The sequence below is a fragment of the Anthonomus grandis genome, chromosome 7, assembly GCF_022605725.1.
Source record: "Anthonomus grandis grandis chromosome 7, icAntGran1.3, whole genome shotgun sequence".
In the NCBI taxonomy this organism is placed as follows: Eukaryota; Metazoa; Arthropoda; class Insecta; order Coleoptera; family Curculionidae; genus Anthonomus; species Anthonomus grandis.
In genome coordinates, this window is record NC_065552.1 from 32930359 (window position 1) to 32951219 (window position 20861).

Genomic DNA, 20861 nt, shown 5'->3' on the forward strand with positions numbered 1-20861 from the left:
CCAAGAAGTTTGCAAAACTTTCTTTTTAGCAACTATGCGTTTTAACAACAAAGTGGATAAATGTTTACGTACTGTGCCTAAAAATAATGGTTCTTTGCAAGCAACTTCGCATCGTCGTGGCAGTCATTCACCTACAGACAAAATAGACAAAACGTCCATAATAAATCATATTAATTCCTTTGAACCTTCCATATCACACTATCGCAGGGTGCATGCTCCCAACCGAAAATATTTACCTACAGATCTCAATATTCAGATGATGTACAATGATTTTAAAATAAAAGAACTAAATATTGTATGTTCCTACGAGTTATATAGAAAAACACTACAATCAATGAATATATCTTTTGTGAAGTTGGGCCACGAAGAATGTTTTGTTTGTGAGAAGTATTTCTTGCATGAAAAAGACTCACAACATAAGAGGGATGAACCTGAACCTAATTGTTCTGTTTGCAAAGAATATACGATTCATAAGAAAAAAGCTACAGAGTCACGAAAATGTTGTGATATCATTAGCACATTTTATTAATTTTTTTTTACGACATAGGGATGACAAACATATAATTCTGTGGCTTGATAATTGCTCAGCACAAAATAAAAATTGGGCACTTTTATAATTTTTTGTCAGCATAGTAAATTCAGATGAAATTAGCCTTGAAAAACTGCAAATTAAATATTTTGAGTCCGGCCACACTTTCATGTCGGCGGATTCATTCTACCACCAGGTTGAGATGTCCCTTAAAAAAAGGAAAAGTTTATGATTTTCCTGATTTTGAAGACTGTGTACAAAATGCAAACAGTGGTAAAGTTTTGGTAATAAATATGCAACATAATAATTTCTACAATTGGTTAGACCACAGCTCTCAATATAAAATTAATAATATTAAACCAAATGTTAATAATATTAAACCAAATGAAATGTTATAAAATATAATACAGGGGTATCGCAAAGTTAATAAAAAATACACAGTTCATTTTTTTTAAATGGAACCCCTTGTATATTTTTACATTACATAAAAGACATTTTTTTCTGATTTCAAAAATATATAATATGTTAATATTTGGTTTAGCCATTTTCCCAATATTTATCTTAAAAAAATTAAAAAATAAAACAACTGTTTACCCGAATCCCCGTTGCTATGGTGTTTATCGGTAACAATAAAATAAATAATGTTATTTGTTGAGCTGTCACTGTCAATGTTTCTGCTATTTCTTTTGAATATGGGTTATACCGAAGAAGAAAAGTTTGAAATTATGAGGTTGTTTTACAAAGACAACAATAATGTTGCTCGAGCGCAAGCTGAATATCACCGTATTCATCCCGAAATGAGAGTTCCTGCTAGGTCCACTTTTTATTACACTGAAAGGAGTATGAGAAACCACAAAAATCTACAAAGAAAAAAACGAACAGTTTTAGCTAACGCGGATGAAGAACTACAAATTTTATTATATTTTCAAGGTAAAAAGTTATTTTATATAAGAGCCTTATAAGAATTATAATTTATACTTTGATTTTTGTAGAAAAACCATATTTATCAACCGTAGATGCTAGTAGACACTTTCAATGCTCTAGATCTAAGATTCAAAGAGTTCTTCAGAAATATGGATATCATCCTTACAAATTGATGCCAGTACAAAAATTAACAAATAATCATGAAATAAGAAGGCTAACATACTGTAATCAGATGTTAGATATAAAAAACGTAGATAACGATATCTTTAATAAAATCTTGTGGACGGATGAAGCTGTATTTACAACAGCAGGGATGTATAATAGAAAAAATACTCACATGTGGGCACCAGCAAATCCTCACGCAAACGTCGAAATAAAAAAACAGGGCAGAATGTCATTAAATGTGTGGTGTGGTATCCTTAGAAACCAAATAATTGGACCCATTATATTTCAAGGATCTTTGACTGGAAATAGGTATTTGCGGTTTCTAGAAAATGAGATTGAAGCTTTATTAGAAGAAATACCTTTAAGAGAATATACCAATATTATATGGCATCAAGATGGCGCCCCGCCTCATAACTTTAGGCCAGTAAGGATTTTTTTAAATAATCGTTTTATTCAGTGGACTGGAACCCATGGTACCATTAACTGGCCACCAAACAGCCCTGATTTGACTCTTCTAGATAGTTTTTTATGGGGGTATCTTAAAAATGAAGTTTATAAGGAAAGAAGTGAAAATTTGGAGGAATTAAGGGAAAAAATTCAAAGAAGTATAAACTCCTTAAATGAAGAACACCCTGAATATATTTCAAATGCTCTGTTAAAACTGGACAAAGATTATAGAAACTGCGTTGAAAATAATGGCGGCCATATACAACATTTGTAAATATTTAAAGAAACAAGGCTCAAAGGTTTTTTTTTCAAGAAACCTAATTTTTTTAAAAATGATGAATTAAATATTAACATTTTATATATTTTTGAAATTAGAAAAAAAATGTCTTTCATTTAAAGTAAAAATATACAAGGGGTTCCGTTTAAAAAAAATTAACTTTGTGTTTTTTATTAACTTTGCGATACCCCTGTATTATATTTTATAACATTTCCTGGCGATTTAAGGTAAACCCTATAACTTTTATATCAAACTTTTTTTTCCACCTCGTATAGTAACCGAGCCAGGCTCTGTCTAAATATAAAAGACAACCCTGTACATGTTAAAACATTTTTATAAAATAGATTTTTAAAATATAACTTTAGTTATCAGAAGTTTACAAAAATAGAAACTTTATTTGAGGTACTCTTTAAATAGTAAAAGGTCTTGTTCGGAAATTATTAAGGGTTTCTGGGCTGTACAACGGTATTGTACGCCGAGAAACCAGCTGATTCTGCGTCATTCCGGAATGACACAAGTAGTACACCGCACGATGTCTCGAAGGTTAAGCGGGAATCTTCCAGAACAGCATTCTACCGAGTATATAAGGAGCCGCATCGCCGATAGAAGTCAGTTGTCAGTGCAGTGAAGTAAAGCTCGGAATATTGGCGCGAAATTTAAATAGTTATAAATAAGTACAGTAAAAATAAATATCTGTAGTAATCGTAAGTTATCATATTTTCGTAGTGAAGTTTGTAAATAAATTAGTTGACCATTTCTGATTGTTTTAGTTCGCACCTAAAGAACGCTACAATACAAAAACCTTACACAAAAATAATCTCAACAAGGCCAATTATTTCTACCCAATTTAAGTAAAAGTGTTATTATTCTTATTGATAATGTAATTGAAAAATACTCAAAATGTACTTGTGTGTGATTTTCTAAGAAGTGATGAACATAATCATTTGTAGTAATAATCATTTCCTTTATTTAAAGTTTTTAATCAAATGAAAAACTCACAACCCATCTAATCATTCATTCAATCTCTCAAATAAACATTTGTCAAGTTAAATGACTATTTAGAAATACTCACACTATCAAACCTAAGCCGCGTGAAAGTACATTTGCAGCCAATCTAATAATTTCTTTTCACACGTGATCATTATAGGAAAGTCGCTTAGTCTGGCCATCATCGTGCAGCCGGTGGCGTGATTACGATCAATAAAAATACCTGATCGTCATTTCCACGTCTCTCGACGAATAAATATGGATATTACGGCACGCGCAATCCATTTGTTCTTTTTCCCACATGGCCTGATGATAGTCTTCTTTCCTGATGACCACTTTGGACGAAGACCATTAACTTTTAACATGTCAGTGATAATATAGTGACGACTTAATCGTGATAGCAACATGTAGAATGCTTATCGCTTGCTACGAGAAACTTTCTTTAATTCGATTTAAAAATAAAATGCCTTTGAACGAAGTCAGTGTGAATTAATTTGAATGACACTTATGGTACAAATAGATATAATTTCAGTTACACATAGTTGTTTTTACAAATATATCAATTTTAAAAAACGAAAATTTAAACTAATTTATGAATAATATGAAATAAATTATAGTATATGTAATAAATGTATGTAATATTTTTACATTAATAAGTTATTGGGCTAACTGACATATCCACTTGTTCCCGTCCCCTTTTAGTTGCTTGTAACTGTATATAAAAAGGAATCCCACACTTCTTTTCAAGTTAAAAAAACGCAAAACTTGTATATCCATTTTTATTTATTTCAAAGTTACATGCCCATGTATATTATTTATAATAATAATAATAATAATAAATCATTTTATTGTTCCAATTAATTATAACATTTTTGTAAATACAAAACAAATATATAAATGAAACAAAAGGCCTTTATAGTTAGCTTCTCTCCAAAAGGAGAGGCTGTTAAAGCCGTAGAAAAATATTAAGCGGTACTTACATTTAGTTACCTAAGCCTACTAAAAGCCAATATATTAATGAAGAGCTAGATGACTCGGTCCATTATGTTGTAATGTGTAAGCGGTACCGAGATAGTACATGGTAAAACTGTTAAGCTCTGGTCAGAAAAATAAAAAAAATTTGTATGTATATAATATCTCATTTTCTCTGAAATGCATACAAAACCTCACTCACTGAGAAGCTGCTGTCTGATCCTTCTCTTGAAACAGGATAAAGATGTGTTAAAATAAGTAACTTGAAACTTATTTACGGTTGACGCTATGTTATAAGAGAAGTTCCTTATTGTGCTTGGGGATCGTAAGGATGTGCATTCTACGTATATTTATATTATGAACATCAGTTCTGTAAACAATTTTCCTACTGAGATAGATAGGACACTAAAATTTAATGATGTTATAAAACAGACAAGCCGAGTGCAGTAGACGCCTATTGAACATTGACAACCAGCTAAGTTCTTTAAGCTTATGTGATACGTGTTGTCCACGTCTTATGCCACATATAAAACGTATGCACGAGTTTTGAACCTTTTGCACTCTCCGGGCCTGTGTTGTATCCAGAAAAGGACCATAAACCCTATCCGCGAAGTTAAAGTGTGATAATACGAGTGCGTCACATAGTTCAATTTTGCTTTTGTTTTCTAAGTAATGCCTATGAGGAAAAAGAGATTTAAGGGCGCAGAAGGATTTTTTAATACAAGCTGTTATGTGTTTGGTAAATTTAAGTTTAGTGTCACAAATTAAACCCAGGCTTTTAGAGAACAGGCTTTTACAAAATAATAAAGCCACCTATTTCAAGGGGTTCAATCTCAGCATGTGACCCTCGGACACCTCACAAAGCGGCCGAAGATCCGTATTTATTCTAAGGTTAGCCTCTGTCGCATTTTCTGGCTTAAAAGAGTATAAAATTTGAGTGTTGTCGGCATATAAATGATAATCACAATGGCGAATAGAATTAATAAAATTAGACGTGTAAATTGTAAAGAGAAGGGGGCCTAAGACACTTCCCTGCAGGACACCTGAGTGTAGTCATTACCTCAGAGTAGTTCCCATCAAGTAATATACCCTCTGCATCCTGTTACTTAGAAAAGATTGAATGATAGATTGGGCATTAAACCGAAAACTAATACAAACCAAAATACACAACAAAACATCATGATTTAACAAGTCAAAAGCTCGTGAAAAGTCTAGAAGTACCAGAACACTCGCTTTGCTCTCATCCAATTCCCCAATAATACGGTCTGTAATCTCAGCCAACGCAGTTGTACACTATGTCTGCGTCGAAATCCTGACTGCTTCTCTGGCAAAATATTATTACTTAAAATAAAGACAGAAATTTGCATCGCCATAACTTTCTCTAAAATTTTGGACATAGCGATCTTAGCTGTCCATAGTCATTGGGATGATTTACTTTTGGAAAAGCAATAGCAATGGCCGACTTCCAAGCACTCGGAAATGTTGAGAATCGTAAACAATAATTAATTAAATGTTTTATATAAGGAATGATAGAAGGGCAGCACAATATTAAACTAGTACTGTTAATATCATCGCTTCCAGAAGCCTTAGATTTAATCCCAAGCACAATATTGGAAATTGTATCCTGTCTGATGGGACCAGATCCTGATCAAGCAACGTACATGTTGTAAGATAATGATCATTTGATTTATACTAAAAAAATCGTTAAGTAAATAATGATTTTATTAAAAAAAAGGTCGGATTTGTGCCCGTAAGCCAACAGACGACGTACTTATCCGTATTTGGCATGTTTTATCGTATTTGTATTTAGTAACCTGCTGAATACGCTCCAATAAAGCTTCCCTTGTATTTGAAAGTTGCGCATAAACTAAATCTTTTATGTACCCCCATAAATAAGAATTTAGGAGATTGTAATCGGGTGATCTTGATGGTTAGGCAACAATCCATCTTGGATAGTTGACCCAATTTGGGACAGCAATTCCGAAATGCGGTGGAGCCACATCTACTTGAACCACATTTGTAGTTGAATATTCAGTGAGACATCCCCCAAAAGTCCTCGCAGTTTGTCCACAACAGATTGAAGGTAACTGTTTGCATTCAACCTTTCAGGAAGCATCACAGGACCAATCAATAAGCCATCGATTAAGGCAGCCTATGCAGGTTCTTATGAATGTCGATTCATTTGCCTATAGGGATGCTCTGTAGAAATGAATATTAAGATGAGACTGTCTTAATATCCAAGTAGAATATACTAGACGAGCATAGTGATTTGCCTCAAGCAAACCTTGTACATTACGACAATGATACGGATGTAAGCCTTAAGCAGTTTTCCGACTTGTCTACAGATTCGACGTACTTTGATAGTTGAATCTCTTACAACAGCATCTAGTACCTGATCCAAGTCTACTGGCATTCTCGAAATCACGTCTGTGTAGTTCCAAAAATGTTCTGTAATAAGGAATGCATCTAGTTGCAAACCAATGTCGATATTCGACAACTGCTTGTCAAGTACTGTCGTTGCAGTAGCTATACACCTAATGCATATCTGCGTACTCTTGAGAAGAAAATCGATAGGGCACGGGCTGCACTTAAACTTGCTCGCTCATATGTCAATAATGCTTAGTTAGGTTTGCTGACTTATTGATTTGGATGATTATGTAGAGAGATGTGTAACTTTAATAAAATAAATAAAAATGGATATACAAGTTTTGCGTGTCTTTTAACTTGAAAAGAAGTGTACTTTATGCTCCCAACACTTGAACATAACGATACGGAACACCTTGTATAAGACAATCGGTATAGTTGCAACCATTTTGATGAAAAATTAAATTGAAAAAATAAAAATATTTCGCATTTTTTCTTGATACTTATATCTCCACTTGGTAGTTCGATAGAATGAATCGTTATTAGATTTAAACCGTAAGTTTTAGATAGGATAAGCAGATTATTTTGCAAAAATTTTAAGTATGATTATATACAGGTTGGGGAATAAATTATTACGCATAGAGAGGTGCTTTAAGGCGAAATATGGCAACTCCCACGCATGGATTTCGTGCGCTCTGAAACTCGCTTGCTACGTCGTTGTTTTCCAGTACCACATTAGTAAGCATCTGTTTTTAATGGGGGTAGTTATGTTATTTGTAATACAATTTCGTAAAAAAAATTACGCTAAAGTTCAGGCATTTCTAAAATAATTTTCTGATGCAGGCTTAATATACATCAGTGCAAAATTTACATAAAATTATAACAAAATGTTTATTATGCTGTGTATGAAAATTAAAGTGGAATGTACAAGAATTAATTGTTTAAATAAAAGAATCAATCACGTTATTTCCTTCTTCTTTGGCTAAGCAATAAGTTAAACTATCATAAAATTCATTTCGTACTTTCAAAAGAGTTTTTGGTGAAATAGAATTGGCACATTTAACAATTTTCTCTCCTATTAAATTTTTGTTTGTAAATGGTCTCTTTAAGACCTCAAAAATAAGACTATTTTGGGGACAAATCTGGAGAACTATGAGGCTATTTTCTACATCGCCAGTTTTACTAATAAACATATTAGATAACCATCTTGTTGAAAGTCTAAATCAGGGAGGATTTAACATGTTTTTTGCAAAAACTGGTAACAATTTTATAGTCCATACCCTCTCAAATACTTCTACCTGATGATGATGAATCCAGTTCTAGGGCACTATTTCTTTCAGTCGTTCTAGCTCATTTATGACAATGGGATTGAAGGCAAAAGGTTGTCTCAAGATTTGAAAGCACATTTAAAATTGATTTTGCAAGAAATCGGTCTATTTTCAAATGTAATCAAAAACAAATCCCTACATTGTACTGCTGAATTGCCCCTATAAAATCATTTAATAATTGCAGTGCAGCATGCACAGTCACACAACAAAATGAGCCTTGCCAATATTATTATTGTTCGTATGTTTATTGGTGAGTATGTTTAAGTGAAGTAACTTTTCCAGTTTTCCACATTGGTTTTCCTGGATAAACTCTTGGAGTTTACATGTGTAACATACCTAGATCTAGAAATAAAGAAAATATATATAGTTTCCCGTAATCGTTTGCATACTTAAGATATTATACTTGATTACTTTTATTTTCGTATAATTTATGCAAACCAAGTTTACGTTTTGATTATTTATTTTTGCATTGTGTCACGGACGCCTCTACTGATTCACACTGACGGGATTATCACACGGTGGTGATCAAGCTCTATGAATAAGGGTCGTTACACACGTATACAGTTCTGACTAGGTTTAAATTTCAGTTATGTAGTAAACGCCATGGAAAATTGATAGCAATTTTCCTTCGTTATAGAAGATTTAAAATACGAAGAAGGAATAAAAAAGTTTATTGGAAGCATCCTCGTATTACACAATACCTGGAATTTGGATCCTTTTACACAATTTTTCCATTTTTAAGTTAAGGGAGCACGAGGAAAAATTTTTCAACTACTTTAGAATGTCGGTAAAATCATTTGACGAATTACATATGAAGCTTCAAGAATAAAATGAAAAACAGGTTTTAATTATATTTTAATAAACAAAGAAACGATTTAAAAAAAATTGTTATAGTTTTTTTACTTGTTTACAAATCATTTTCATAAGAACTGTAAATATAGTCCTCGCAATATTGAGCACCAGATACATGTAATTCATTGGGGAGAATTGGTGGAGTACCACATGGAGAGGGCAACGGTGGAGTACTAGATGGTGAGATAGATGATGTATTGGTTGTAGAAGGAAGAAAATGCTTCCGCTGCCTAATTTTCGCACCTCCATCTGGAAATCAAATGTGTCCATGACATCAAAATCACTTAAAGATGGGAGTAATCCTTTAAAACATGAAATATGGCGGTTTTAATGAATATCATGCCTGACCTTGACAGTTTACCCCCGCAAGTGGATATTTCAAAAATTTCAATTTTTGTACTTGACACAATTTTGAACTAAGAAATTGTGACTGACTGACCCTTCCTCAAATCTTTTTCTTTGCAGCCTTTTAATTTTCTTTAGAGTTTTGCACCTTTTTCTCTTTTATTTAAGTTAGAGGAAAATAAGTAATGGAAATAAGCTTCGAGGGTCGCAGTCTTTACAGCTTAAGTCAAAACATGTCTAAGAACTTGCGTTGGAGTTTCAATAGAGTATATTGAATAAGATGTTGAATCCATTAAAAGAGAAAGATTCGTAAAATAGTTAAGAAATAATGTAAATCTTAGGACTTGGACTAATAAAAATTTAAAAAGCGGTGACTTGCTTCACCTTTTGTAAATATGCACCTCAGCAGTATGGTCCCCAGTAACCTGACTAATTGAGTCAATAAGTAAAGTTAAAATTCAACTTTTCTTAAAAGCTTGGACCGATGAAAGTGACAAGTCATCTCTCATCTGCCACAGTAACATATAAGCTACCGAAAAGTAAGTAAATTATAATTCCAGTGGTAAGACTCATTTAAATCTCCACATGGATCCTTAACAATATCCAGTGTATTCTTACACGCCGATATCAAACGTAAACAAGAAACCAGAACCCCAAAATCGAAGTCAAGGGGGCGAAAACACTTGAAAGAAGACATGCCGACGTTTTCTACATAAGGCAGCAACAGCAGGGGTGAAACTCGTGAAGCGTAACCAAGGAAACCAACAAATTATCACAGTCGGCCGGTCACGAACGCGAACACTCTCGGAAGTCGAATTTCGCTTCGAGGAAATTATTTCCTTTGACGAATGACGATGATAAGGCTCGGGCCGAATATTTATTGTATATTAGATTTAATGGTTTTGCAGTGTTAACATATGCTTCCCTTTTAGGGAATAGGAAAGCAATAAAGAATAATGGATCTCTTTAATTTGGTTATTTACTGAATGATAAAGCTTTTTTCTGTTGTTCAACAGAAGCTTTTAACTGCTAGTTTGGAGAATATACGGTGTCTGCGAAGGGTTATTAAATCTGAAAACTGAAGATACTACTGATCAGAATATGTAAATTGACTCAAACATACCTTAGTAAAAAAGTTTATAGTTTGTAAGATACAGGGGATGAGATACAAGAAATCCATAGGATTTAAATCTGGTGATCTAGTCGGCCACGGCTAATACAGGTCCTGATCGGCATATCCACTGGTCTGGATAAGCTAAAATAAGCTGGAACGCCGTCATGCAAAAACCACATATTCCCGCGTGTTCGTAGTGAAAGATTTTCCACAGAATGAGCAATCTTACTTAAAAAAATGGTAAATACCATTAGCCATTTAATCTAGGTGGTAACTCAACGAGTCCTGTTAAATATTTTCCAATTCCTGCCCATAAATTAGCTTGAAATTGTACTTGGTGGCGAGTTTTTCTTATTCCATCCCTTCAAAGTCCTGCTTCGTCCGAAAATAATATTAACAAAGCAAATCGATTGTCGCGGTTAAACTTCCGTAAGAGTCGTGTACAAAATTATACTCTTGCGGGATAATCATTTGTGCTTGAGTCATGTCCTTTTTGCAGGTGGAGGATTTCCAACGAACAGCATCTAAAACATTTTCTTTAACATCAGCTGTACGTACAGTTCTGGTAGGTACAGTATGTCGGCCCATATTTGGAGCAAAAGTCCAAATCGTTTTTATTGCCCAAAACTTGACTCAAAATAGGGCCATAATCATTTCTAACCAGTTTCTCGTAACCGCTGATCGATACGTTGGAAAGTCTTTGAATTCAGCAGGTGTCTATTAGGGAATCTGTCAGCGTACAATTTTCGTGCTTTTAAAGCATTACATCTTATCAATCCGTACATTAAAGGCATATCAGAATATTCAACAAAGGTATACTTCATGATGTTAATATTAATACCTATGATATTATTATTATTTTTATTATTAATATTATACAGACTATCTCAGCCAATTGGCTCTTATACTTGTTAAAATTGTCTCACGATGCGGTAAGTATTCAGAATAACCACTTTCTGGAGGTCGATGTAGATGTTCCTGTGCAGTCCTAGTTTCAAGAAACTAGCTGCTAGTGATTTCGGTATAAGCCCTGTAGATGATAATGGACGATTTCGACCGTGTTTGCATGCCACATTTGTCGGATCTCAAAAGCTAGATCTGCATATTTGCTTACCTTCTCCTGATACGTTATTTGGTATCGCGATGTCTATTAGAAAGACCGAGTTGACTCCTTCATCCACCATCACTATATAAGGCCTGTTATTCGTCACCTGTCTGTCGGTGATAATAGGCCTGTCGTAGTAGAGAGTAGAGAATTTTGAGTTCTGGACTTGCGCAGTAGATTTTAAAATGACATTTGATGTATGTCGACTATTTATTCTTTTTGTGTTTTCTGATAAGGGGTGCTTTTTATTTTATTTTATTTTTAAATTTAAAACCAATAATAGTTTCTATCACAAATAATAATTGCTTGCCCTAGTATTTTTTATTAGTTTATGGTTACTTTGTTACTTATATAGCAATTCCTGCTTTAATTAAATACGATTTTGTACCAAATTAGTTCTCCATGGTAAAATTACCATGTTTAATCATTTTAGTTTCAGGGATGTGGAATTGGAGAACCTCTTAGAAGTTACCGAAGTTCCCAAAAATTTTGGGTATTTGTTAAAAACATTGTCCCACAATTTGATGATAACCTGTATTTTCAACATTTTCGAATAGGCTCAGCACTGACAGATGAACTGGCAGATCGATTTGCTGCATTCCCATATTATAAAGAACAGGAATGAGACTCAAAAAAAAATATCTTAATCTCATTAAAATTTATTACAGTATTTCTTAGCTATTTCTCTGCTTTAAATCTTTACTGTTTAAAGAAAAAAATAACTCCTTCCTAAATAAACCAATCGAAAAACATAACCTATACTGACCCAAACAAATTTAGATATCGACGGTCCGTGGATCATTCGCGGCTGAACTAGATTCCGAACTGATTATGAATCACGCATGCGCATATTCTTATAGGATGAAAAGTTCCTAACTTATCCGGGATGCGTTGTCCGACTGAACTTTTGATGGATGATCTTGCAGATCTGGTTATGTCGATAAAGATAATCGGTATTTGCCAATAAGCTGCATCCAGATGTTATGTGCTGGATTGTTTCCGATACTTGGTGACATTTCCATCATTTGTCCGACTTGGTGTTTGGATCCCTAATGATAAATTTCTTATAGTTGTTAGTATTAATGACTTGATCTTGAATTGCCGTCATAAACCCTTCGGTCTCAGGAAAAAGTTCGCTTCGAGAGAGCCACCTGTTTAATGCTTCTTGTCTTGTTGATATGAAGTTGGTTAAGGTTATGATAATGTCGACCATGTAACTCTTTTTGAGCCCAGTCCGCCATCTTTGTAGAGTCCGATTTTACTTCAGACGTTACTTCAGGCGAGGCGAGGTTATAGTTCTTGTTTGCTTTTTTGCCTTCGCAACGGTATTATGGAGGCTTGAGGTTCGAGCTTTGGTGTAGAAAAACTCTCGTAAATTACTTACTTGTCGGGAATGTAGATTGCTAACATCGACTTGACCTCGTCATATCTTTCTTCTCGCCAACGTCATTCGAAGGATTAATGATTTTGGGTGGTGACAACCATGTTTGGTCATAAGGGTGCGTGTGAGCCTTTGAATTTCTTCCAAATTCGTTTTAGTCCATTTGAGAATGCCAAATGAATAAGTCAATACAGGCATTGCATAGGTGTTAATTGCCTGAATCAGATTACCTGCATTTAATTCGGTTCTAAGTGAGAAATTTACCCGTTGTGTATACTGGTCCTTAATCCTGGTTTTAGCTTGCTTATCCTCGATTATTACTATCATTATTATATTATGAGGGTCACAAATCCATAGTTTTGTGTAAAACAGATTTTAAAATTCAGATTATTGTATTTCCTTAATGGTTAACATTATTGAAAATAACATTTTTTTTAAAAAATAGACTTGGGTTGACGAATTTCGGTAAAAAAAATTTGTACTTAAATTTTTTTGACATGGGCGTGTAGAAAAAAAATTAAAGGAAGTTATCAACCAAAGAAAAAAGATAAGGGTCTGTAAAAAATACCTTTATTATTTAGTTAAATTTTAAATTTTCAAAATAAATTTGAGCTTTTACACTACAAATCATTTTAACTCCTATAAGTTCTGCTACTTCTTGATCTTAATGAGAATATTTTCATATTTGAGATTTGGAAGTTCAAATTGTCCTGAAGGTACTGCCTTTCCTTTTTTGATAGATGTTTGTTTTTTCTTTTTTTTCTCACTCCACCTACTGAAAATAATTTGATTCTCACAGCTAATTACTTTGAAAGGGCTTGGTTTAATGCGGGCATTTCGAATATGATCATCCCAACCAGAGGGAAGCTCGACAAAAGCTTTGGAATTCATTAAGACCATATTACAATCACATCCATGCAACTGTGTCCTCTAATTGAAATTTTATATTTTACACACTGAAGTCGGTCTACTTTATGGACAATATAATGAAGCATGCGAAACATAGTATAGTTTTTGTTCTGTCCAACAAGAATCACAAGTTCTTGAACTTCTAGATTTAATTCATTGAGGATGTAATGAAATAGAATAGAAGCTCCTTGGTCTTATCCTTTCTTGGCCGCTGTTTCTGTATACGTATAAAACAGCGCCTCTCCACTGGCTAAAACGTGAATACAAAATAAGTAAAACGATACTAATTGCCACTTGTAGGATACGTCATTAGTACTAATATTTGACAGTGGCAAGTTTTTTTGACAATCCATTGCAATGGCTTCAATATGATTGTGTTTTTGAGCTTTTTGCAGTCAAATATTTTTCTTTGGAAGAAAGCCTTAGCTTTTTTGAGATAAAGTTGATTATTCATATCTAATGCAGATACATTTGAAGCCTGTCACAATGACTCACAATATGAAATTAATTTCGTCGGATATAACTCCTTAAATATCTGAAACATTTTCTTAACGTTTAAATCTTCTGGCAGATAGGTTTTATAAACTTATGAAAACTATATAGTGTGATTGTCTACCTTTGAATGATCGAATATGATCATAGACCGGATTAGTTGTTTCTGCCTCTAGCTTATTTGGCCGATTGGAATGTCTACCCTGAGAATCTTTACCAACATGTCAATCCTTAACAAGCTTTTGCTAAATATTTTAAAGGCGCTTTGATTATATTCCATGTAATGAGAGAATTGCCTTGTAGCAAATAGGAATTTCTTGGGTAGCATTATCTCGCATCACTCGGACCTTAAAACAAATGATATAAGTTACCTTATAATTAATTAGAAGGAATGATATACTGCATCCTCGTCGTTAGCTTTTCTTTGGCGACGTCTTTTAACTGGTTCGTAATAAGACTTGCTAAATATACACTCTCCTCACTATTTAAGCCTTGAAATTTAAGCGAATTTTAACCTTGAATAAGGACAACTGTTTCCAGTTTCATGTGTTTGCAATCGAAGGTTTTTTTGAGATATCAAACACACGTCCTAATTTAACCCTTTTTTTAGTTCCGGGAAGCACATCACACTCAGCCATCTTAAAAATCCCGTGGAAAAACAATCGAAATTACGAGAAATACTCGCACGCAACCCACTCAGGGTTAAAGTAGAAAAAAACTGCGTTGCTGTGTAAGTAACGGCGATTTTCCATGATTTGACGTCTTTATCGCAAATTTCAATTTTTTGGACCCTCATCATGGTCTTCAAATATCTCTTCAGACACTTCTAACAGGTGAAACTTTTTTGTTGCGGAAATACGAGAAAATGAGATTTTTGGTCAGTTGTCGTATATAGGCTAGCAGAAAGAAGTTATGATAAGTTATTTACCGTTATTCAAACTTGGGCCTGTAAAAAATAATAAGGATAATAATAATAGTAATTAAATACAAAATCTTAGCAGGTACAGAATACAACGAAAGATACCACAGGACAAGACAAATTATTCATCAGGCTCTCGCAAAGACATAATATTCTCCAATCACGATTATAGATACTAACGAATGCAAACTATACCAGGACATAGACATTCGCACAGATAAAACAAAATCATACAATAATCCAGACATCGTATTCCAAAACAAAAAAGAACAAACCACCTATCTCATAGACCCATATCTAACGATCCAAACATTCAAACCAAATAGAATGAAAAAATAGCAAAGTATATGGAATTAGTTACAGAAAATCAGATACTTTGGAAACAGAAAAAAATAATTATGATACCATTCAATATTTCAACCACCGAGTAATATTTCACATAAGTAATATATTTATTGTGAACTCGAGTAACAATAGCCAATTAAAGATGTTTGTAGTATACAAAAAAAATATTGTACATCAAGTACTTGTCCCATAAACATCTGAAAACATAATTTCTTAAAACGCCAGTCGATCTAACGTGAATAACCTGAATAATATGTACATTTTTGGCAATTAACCCGCAATATCTCAAAAACGGTTGAAATTACACCAATAAGTTTTGTATGAGTTTTTACATTTCCAAAAAATGTCGATGATTGGTGCAGAAACTTTTTCGATCTAAGGGTCTTTTGTCAAACCTCATCAACAATCAAAATATGAATGATTCTACTATTTTTGCCAAGAAATTCGCTAGATTGACTGTACTATTATCCTTATTAGGTAATCTAGCCGTAGTGTTTATTACAATTTTAATTAATTTACGACCAAAAACCATATATTTCATTCATTGCAAAAAAAAACGGCTCGCCTTATTTGACTTTTTACCGAATCGGGGACAAGGAGAGTCAGTCAAAATTATAATGCGAAATTAGGAGGTCAGCCTGACTGCGCGCGTAATCGTCTGTCTACAAGAACTCGAACAACATCGCGTACAAGCGTAACCGTTGAATCAGTACTTTTAAATCAGTAAGCGAACTCTTGTTTAAATGTCCTAATTTCCATCAATTACGCGTATTTTATTACCCAGTATACAGATTTATAAAATCAGAAAAGGATATCGCTTCGTTAACATTGGATTCCGGTCTACGACCTACATTTTTTTTTATTTTGAAGTGCTTTATCAAGGCACCTTTTGGTACATCTTATGCCCCATTTAGGCTAATAAAGTAATTTAGGAGTAAGTTAATTAATAGAGTAAATTTAATTGATTTAAAACAATTGCTTGCACGTGGCCACTGTTTAGTAGAAGATGATAGTCGAGAGTCGAATAAATCGATAATTAAACTTTGATATCTGACTTATTGGCGGAATTAGAATATCCATTGTGTATTTTTATTAGAAACTTTTAACTTTGTTTTCTTTTTTCAAATAAAACTGCTATTCATTTTTTACCTATAATATTTTTTCAAGTAAATTTTGGGTTAGTTTGTTGCTAAACTAATGATAAAAAAATTGTGTTTTTTGAAGAGTTTTAATCAAAGCTTGAGATTTTCAGAAAAGAAGCCTCCGCAGTATCGAATAATAAAGCAAAAACCATTAAAAGCTCAAAAATAAAACTTAGAATAATACATCAATTAATCAGAGCAAGGCATCAAATAATTGTACGAAACTAGATTAATAATAAAACTTTTATTGTATTTTGCAAAGTTCTGGTTACAATGTCACGCAAATGATTAATAAATGGTCGAAATATACAAAATTTTAAGTAAACGCCTCAAATATTAAACATAAATTTCGCATAATCTATGATCAGGTGACACTATTAAAAATGGTACTTTGCATGTTATCATTTTTTAATATAATATTTTGATATTCCAATGAATGTAAGACAGATGTTTTGTAAAGCATGGTTTTCGAATATTAACTATCTGAGACATTCACATTGTTTTACGATTATTTTGTTATTAAATATTTACTTTTGATGTTGGCTTACTACATACACTTTCGTAAATACAAATAATTTCAAATAGATATCAACGTTAGTAAAAAAACCTAAAAAGGCAGAATATTTTCAGAAATTGACAAATTCTTGTAACCTATTTTAGTTAGACTCAAATCTACCTCAGATCTTAATGACTCTTGCGCCGTCGCACTTTCAGATTGTATTCTGTTGTCTTTAAACATTTATCTTGCTATAGGTACAGAAGTTCTGTACCTAGCAAAAGTGGCTTGTTCTGTAACAGAACAAACAACTTTTGCTAATAAGGGCATGCTATTAATAAATATACACTATATATCAAGAGTTCTGTCACATTTCAAACAAAAACCTAGTAGCAATAAATTAATATAATTTATTAAATAATAAATTTGCATCTTACTCAGTGTGAATCCATTAAAGAGCAAGCGTAACCGGTACGAATATTATTCTCGATTTTAACAGAAAGCCAGATATGCCAACCTTTACTAATTAAGATTGAAATATAAATGGCGTCATTAATGAGGGGAAAGCTTCGTCGCGTGTATGCACGCTCAAGCCAACAAAGACAGAGAATCGCTTTAAAATGCAGGTTGAAAAGAAGCGAGTTGAATTTTATTGGCGTCGTTTATCAGAATTAAATTACGAAATAAATTGTTTTGAAAGATTTTTTTTTTTGCTACATCAAAGAGATCTTGGAACGACAAGGAATACAAAAATATTGTTCATTGTTTGGTGAAATTAAAAAATTGGATTTCCTTTGTAAAATATATTCATTGGACTCCAAATATCTATCGACATAATATCTGTGTCACTATAGATATCTTTAATGTTATCGTGTATAGTGTATATCCTGTATGTTTTACGTTATTTGAACCACTGATGATATTTTGATATTATTTTTTAGTTAGTGTAATATTTATATTTTACGTTTCTTATAACTAAGAATTTATGATGAGTTATTTTATATTTAAAATATAATTTAGTAATATCTTAGGATTTCTGAATTTACTTCTTATTGATATTGTATGTATCACTTGGTATACATACAATTAGGGATGTAAAATGACGGTCATTTATTGGTAATTTTTGTAATTTTTGTCATTTATGGTCATTTATATTTTCTGATTTTCAATATCAGACTAGGTACTTATTATATCAATAAAAACACACATTTCAGACAAAAAAATATAATACAACATAAAACAAAACTTCTCATAATAAAAAATATTTATAAATAAAACAAAGTTGTATTATTAAAAAATAACATAAATATGTAAATTCAAACTAAATGCTTATAAAGGTAGGTAATAAAAGTAATAAAACTGGATTTAACTAAAATTCGTAATTTTCTTCTTCTTCTTCAGTCTCATAATTATAGATATCACTGAAACTAATATCAAGTTCATTTTGAGATTTGGAAAGTATACCTTCCAACTCTTCAATAAGACTAATGCTTTCGTCAGTGGTACTGCCTTCTTGCTCACTGGTACAGCTTACATGTTTATTTCCGTTATCAAGTAAGGTTTTAGAGGTGGATGTAGAGGGTAATGGTGATTTTGACGGTCCAGACGGTTCCTCATCGGCATCGGGAATAGTTTCTAGAATAATACTGTTTTTTCTATATTTCTTAAAATAAAAATAATAATGTTAATACCTAAACGATTTTGTTCTATCCTAGAATACACATGTCTGACATGTCTCTCCTTGTCAACTAATCCTAATCCAAAACTTATATCTTTGCTCGGTTTAACGCTTTTATGAGGAAATAGTTTTAGATTGATATATATATAAGTTAGCATACCAGCTCTTTTTGTTGTTAGACGATTCCTAGTTTTAGAATGTATAAATCCATAAGAACTGAAATTACTCTCAGTAGCTGCTGAAGTAGCTGGCATGCCAAGTACAGCTTCTGCCACATGTCGAAGTGGCACTTCAGTACAAATACCTTTCCAGTATATCAAACATTTTACCTTAGTAAATAGTAAACATTTTTTTCACAATCCTGCACAAATTTTAATCCCCAAAAACCATAGCTGCTCCTATAGGCGGCTAAATTTTCAAGTACTTTGCTATCATCAACATAATCTAAGTACATGGCAACAGAATGGATTTAAGTTAACCCACCTACAATTTCCTTTTGTGATATTTGCTTTCCTAAAAAACAAAAAAAAATTATTAACTTATAATTTAATTATAAGTATAAAAGTATACTTAACTACATATTAAAGTTAAGTTATGTTAAGTTTATTAATTTTTTTAGGTATTGAGTTTTGTTTAAGTATCAAAAAAAATTACCTTTATATCGAGGATCCAAAATGTTTGCAGCAAAGTGTATTTCTCTAAGGCACATCTGTTGCCTTTCAAGTAGACTTTCTGTTACTTTTTTTTTCCTCCAGCTTCAATAAGGGCGAGGTAGACAACTGGTTTTCAAAAACAATAGCAATTTCATAAAATGCAACAGCTACTTCACTAATGTTGCACACCGATTTATTTTTTATTGCCTTTATTATGGACTTCGAGGCATTAAGAACAGTTTCTGTGGTCTTTAATTTCATTATATCAGTAACCAATAAATTAAGTGTATGTGCTGCGCAACCGTAAAATGAAATTGGTTTGTCTGGATATCTACTTTGTAGCAGATTTCTTCATATTAGCGGCATTGTCTGAGCAAAAGCCGATTATTTTGTTAATTCCCACCTCATTGTATACCAATTCTATTTGATCTGCCATGTACTCACCTGTATGTCTACTTTCTTCAGTAGACAATGATTTGTAAAAAACGGGTTGGGGTGTGGTTATAACAAAATTAATAATGCTCTCATTCCTTATGTTTGATGCATCGAATTGAATGCCCAGGACTTTAGCATTTGTTAAATTATCTGTCACTTCGATTTCAACTTGATTAAATAAAAACAGCATTTAAAAGCGAATTTGATAAAACAAAACGTGAAGGCAACGTCAAGGACGGTCTGATTTTTTTAAAAAGGTCTATCCAATATATATTTTCTGTTATATTTAAGGGCAGACCTGTAGCATAAATTGCCTTTGCTAGCATCAACCAAATTTCATCTTGATCTGATCGTCGGGTTTAATGTTGTCAATAAAACTAAATTGACTACGACTACGCATTCTCTGGACTTAAGATGCCAAAGGCCCCGATGCCGATGAACTATTCTTTACCTCTTCTAACTCTGCTTGCTGTTCTGCTGATTCAGCCACCGACACATTCAGTTTCCTCTTGTTTGATTTTTCTGACTCATTCAGCTTTAGTTCACAGTAAAGGTACTAATGCCGCCGAACAACTGAATTGACGTGCCGATGTAATAAGCAGGTTGCAGCTTGTCTTAAGCAGTAAACATTGAAAATCAGCTGATATTTTTGTGACAGTAATTTATTTTTTGTGAGTGTAATTTTTTTTAATGACAGTCGTCAGTAATGACGTTTATTTTTTATGATCGTCATTTATTTTTGCGACAGTAAGATTTTAATTGATTAATTGATAAAAAATAAATGACGTGACCGTCATTTTCAATATGACCGTGACGTGATCGTGTCAGCAAAATTTGCTCACGTCCCTACATACAATAAGTGGTACATTATTGTATTGTTTATGCTATATTAAAGCGGTTCATTTATTAAATGTATAAAAACACCATTTTATCTACATAACGCTTTAATATTAATGTTTTCGTTTCGATGTTTTTGTGACATCGATATTTTGTGCCAATGTC

General features: G+C 32.8%; 1 protein-coding gene across 1 annotated transcript; it reads left to right on the top strand.

The window, feature by feature from the left end:
• The first annotated feature begins 1205 nt into the window (after window positions 1-1205).
• On the top strand, window positions 1206-2351 carry LOC126738810 (uncharacterized). The gene is made up of 2 exons (XM_050444252.1): window positions 1206-1459; window positions 1522-2351. Exons 1-2 carry the CDS (start codon window positions 1222-1224, stop codon window positions 2337-2339), a joined length of 1056 nt encoding a protein of 351 aa, XP_050300209.1. The 5' UTR covers window positions 1206-1221; the 3' UTR covers window positions 2340-2351.
• Window positions 2352-20861: the final 18510 nt, after the last annotated feature.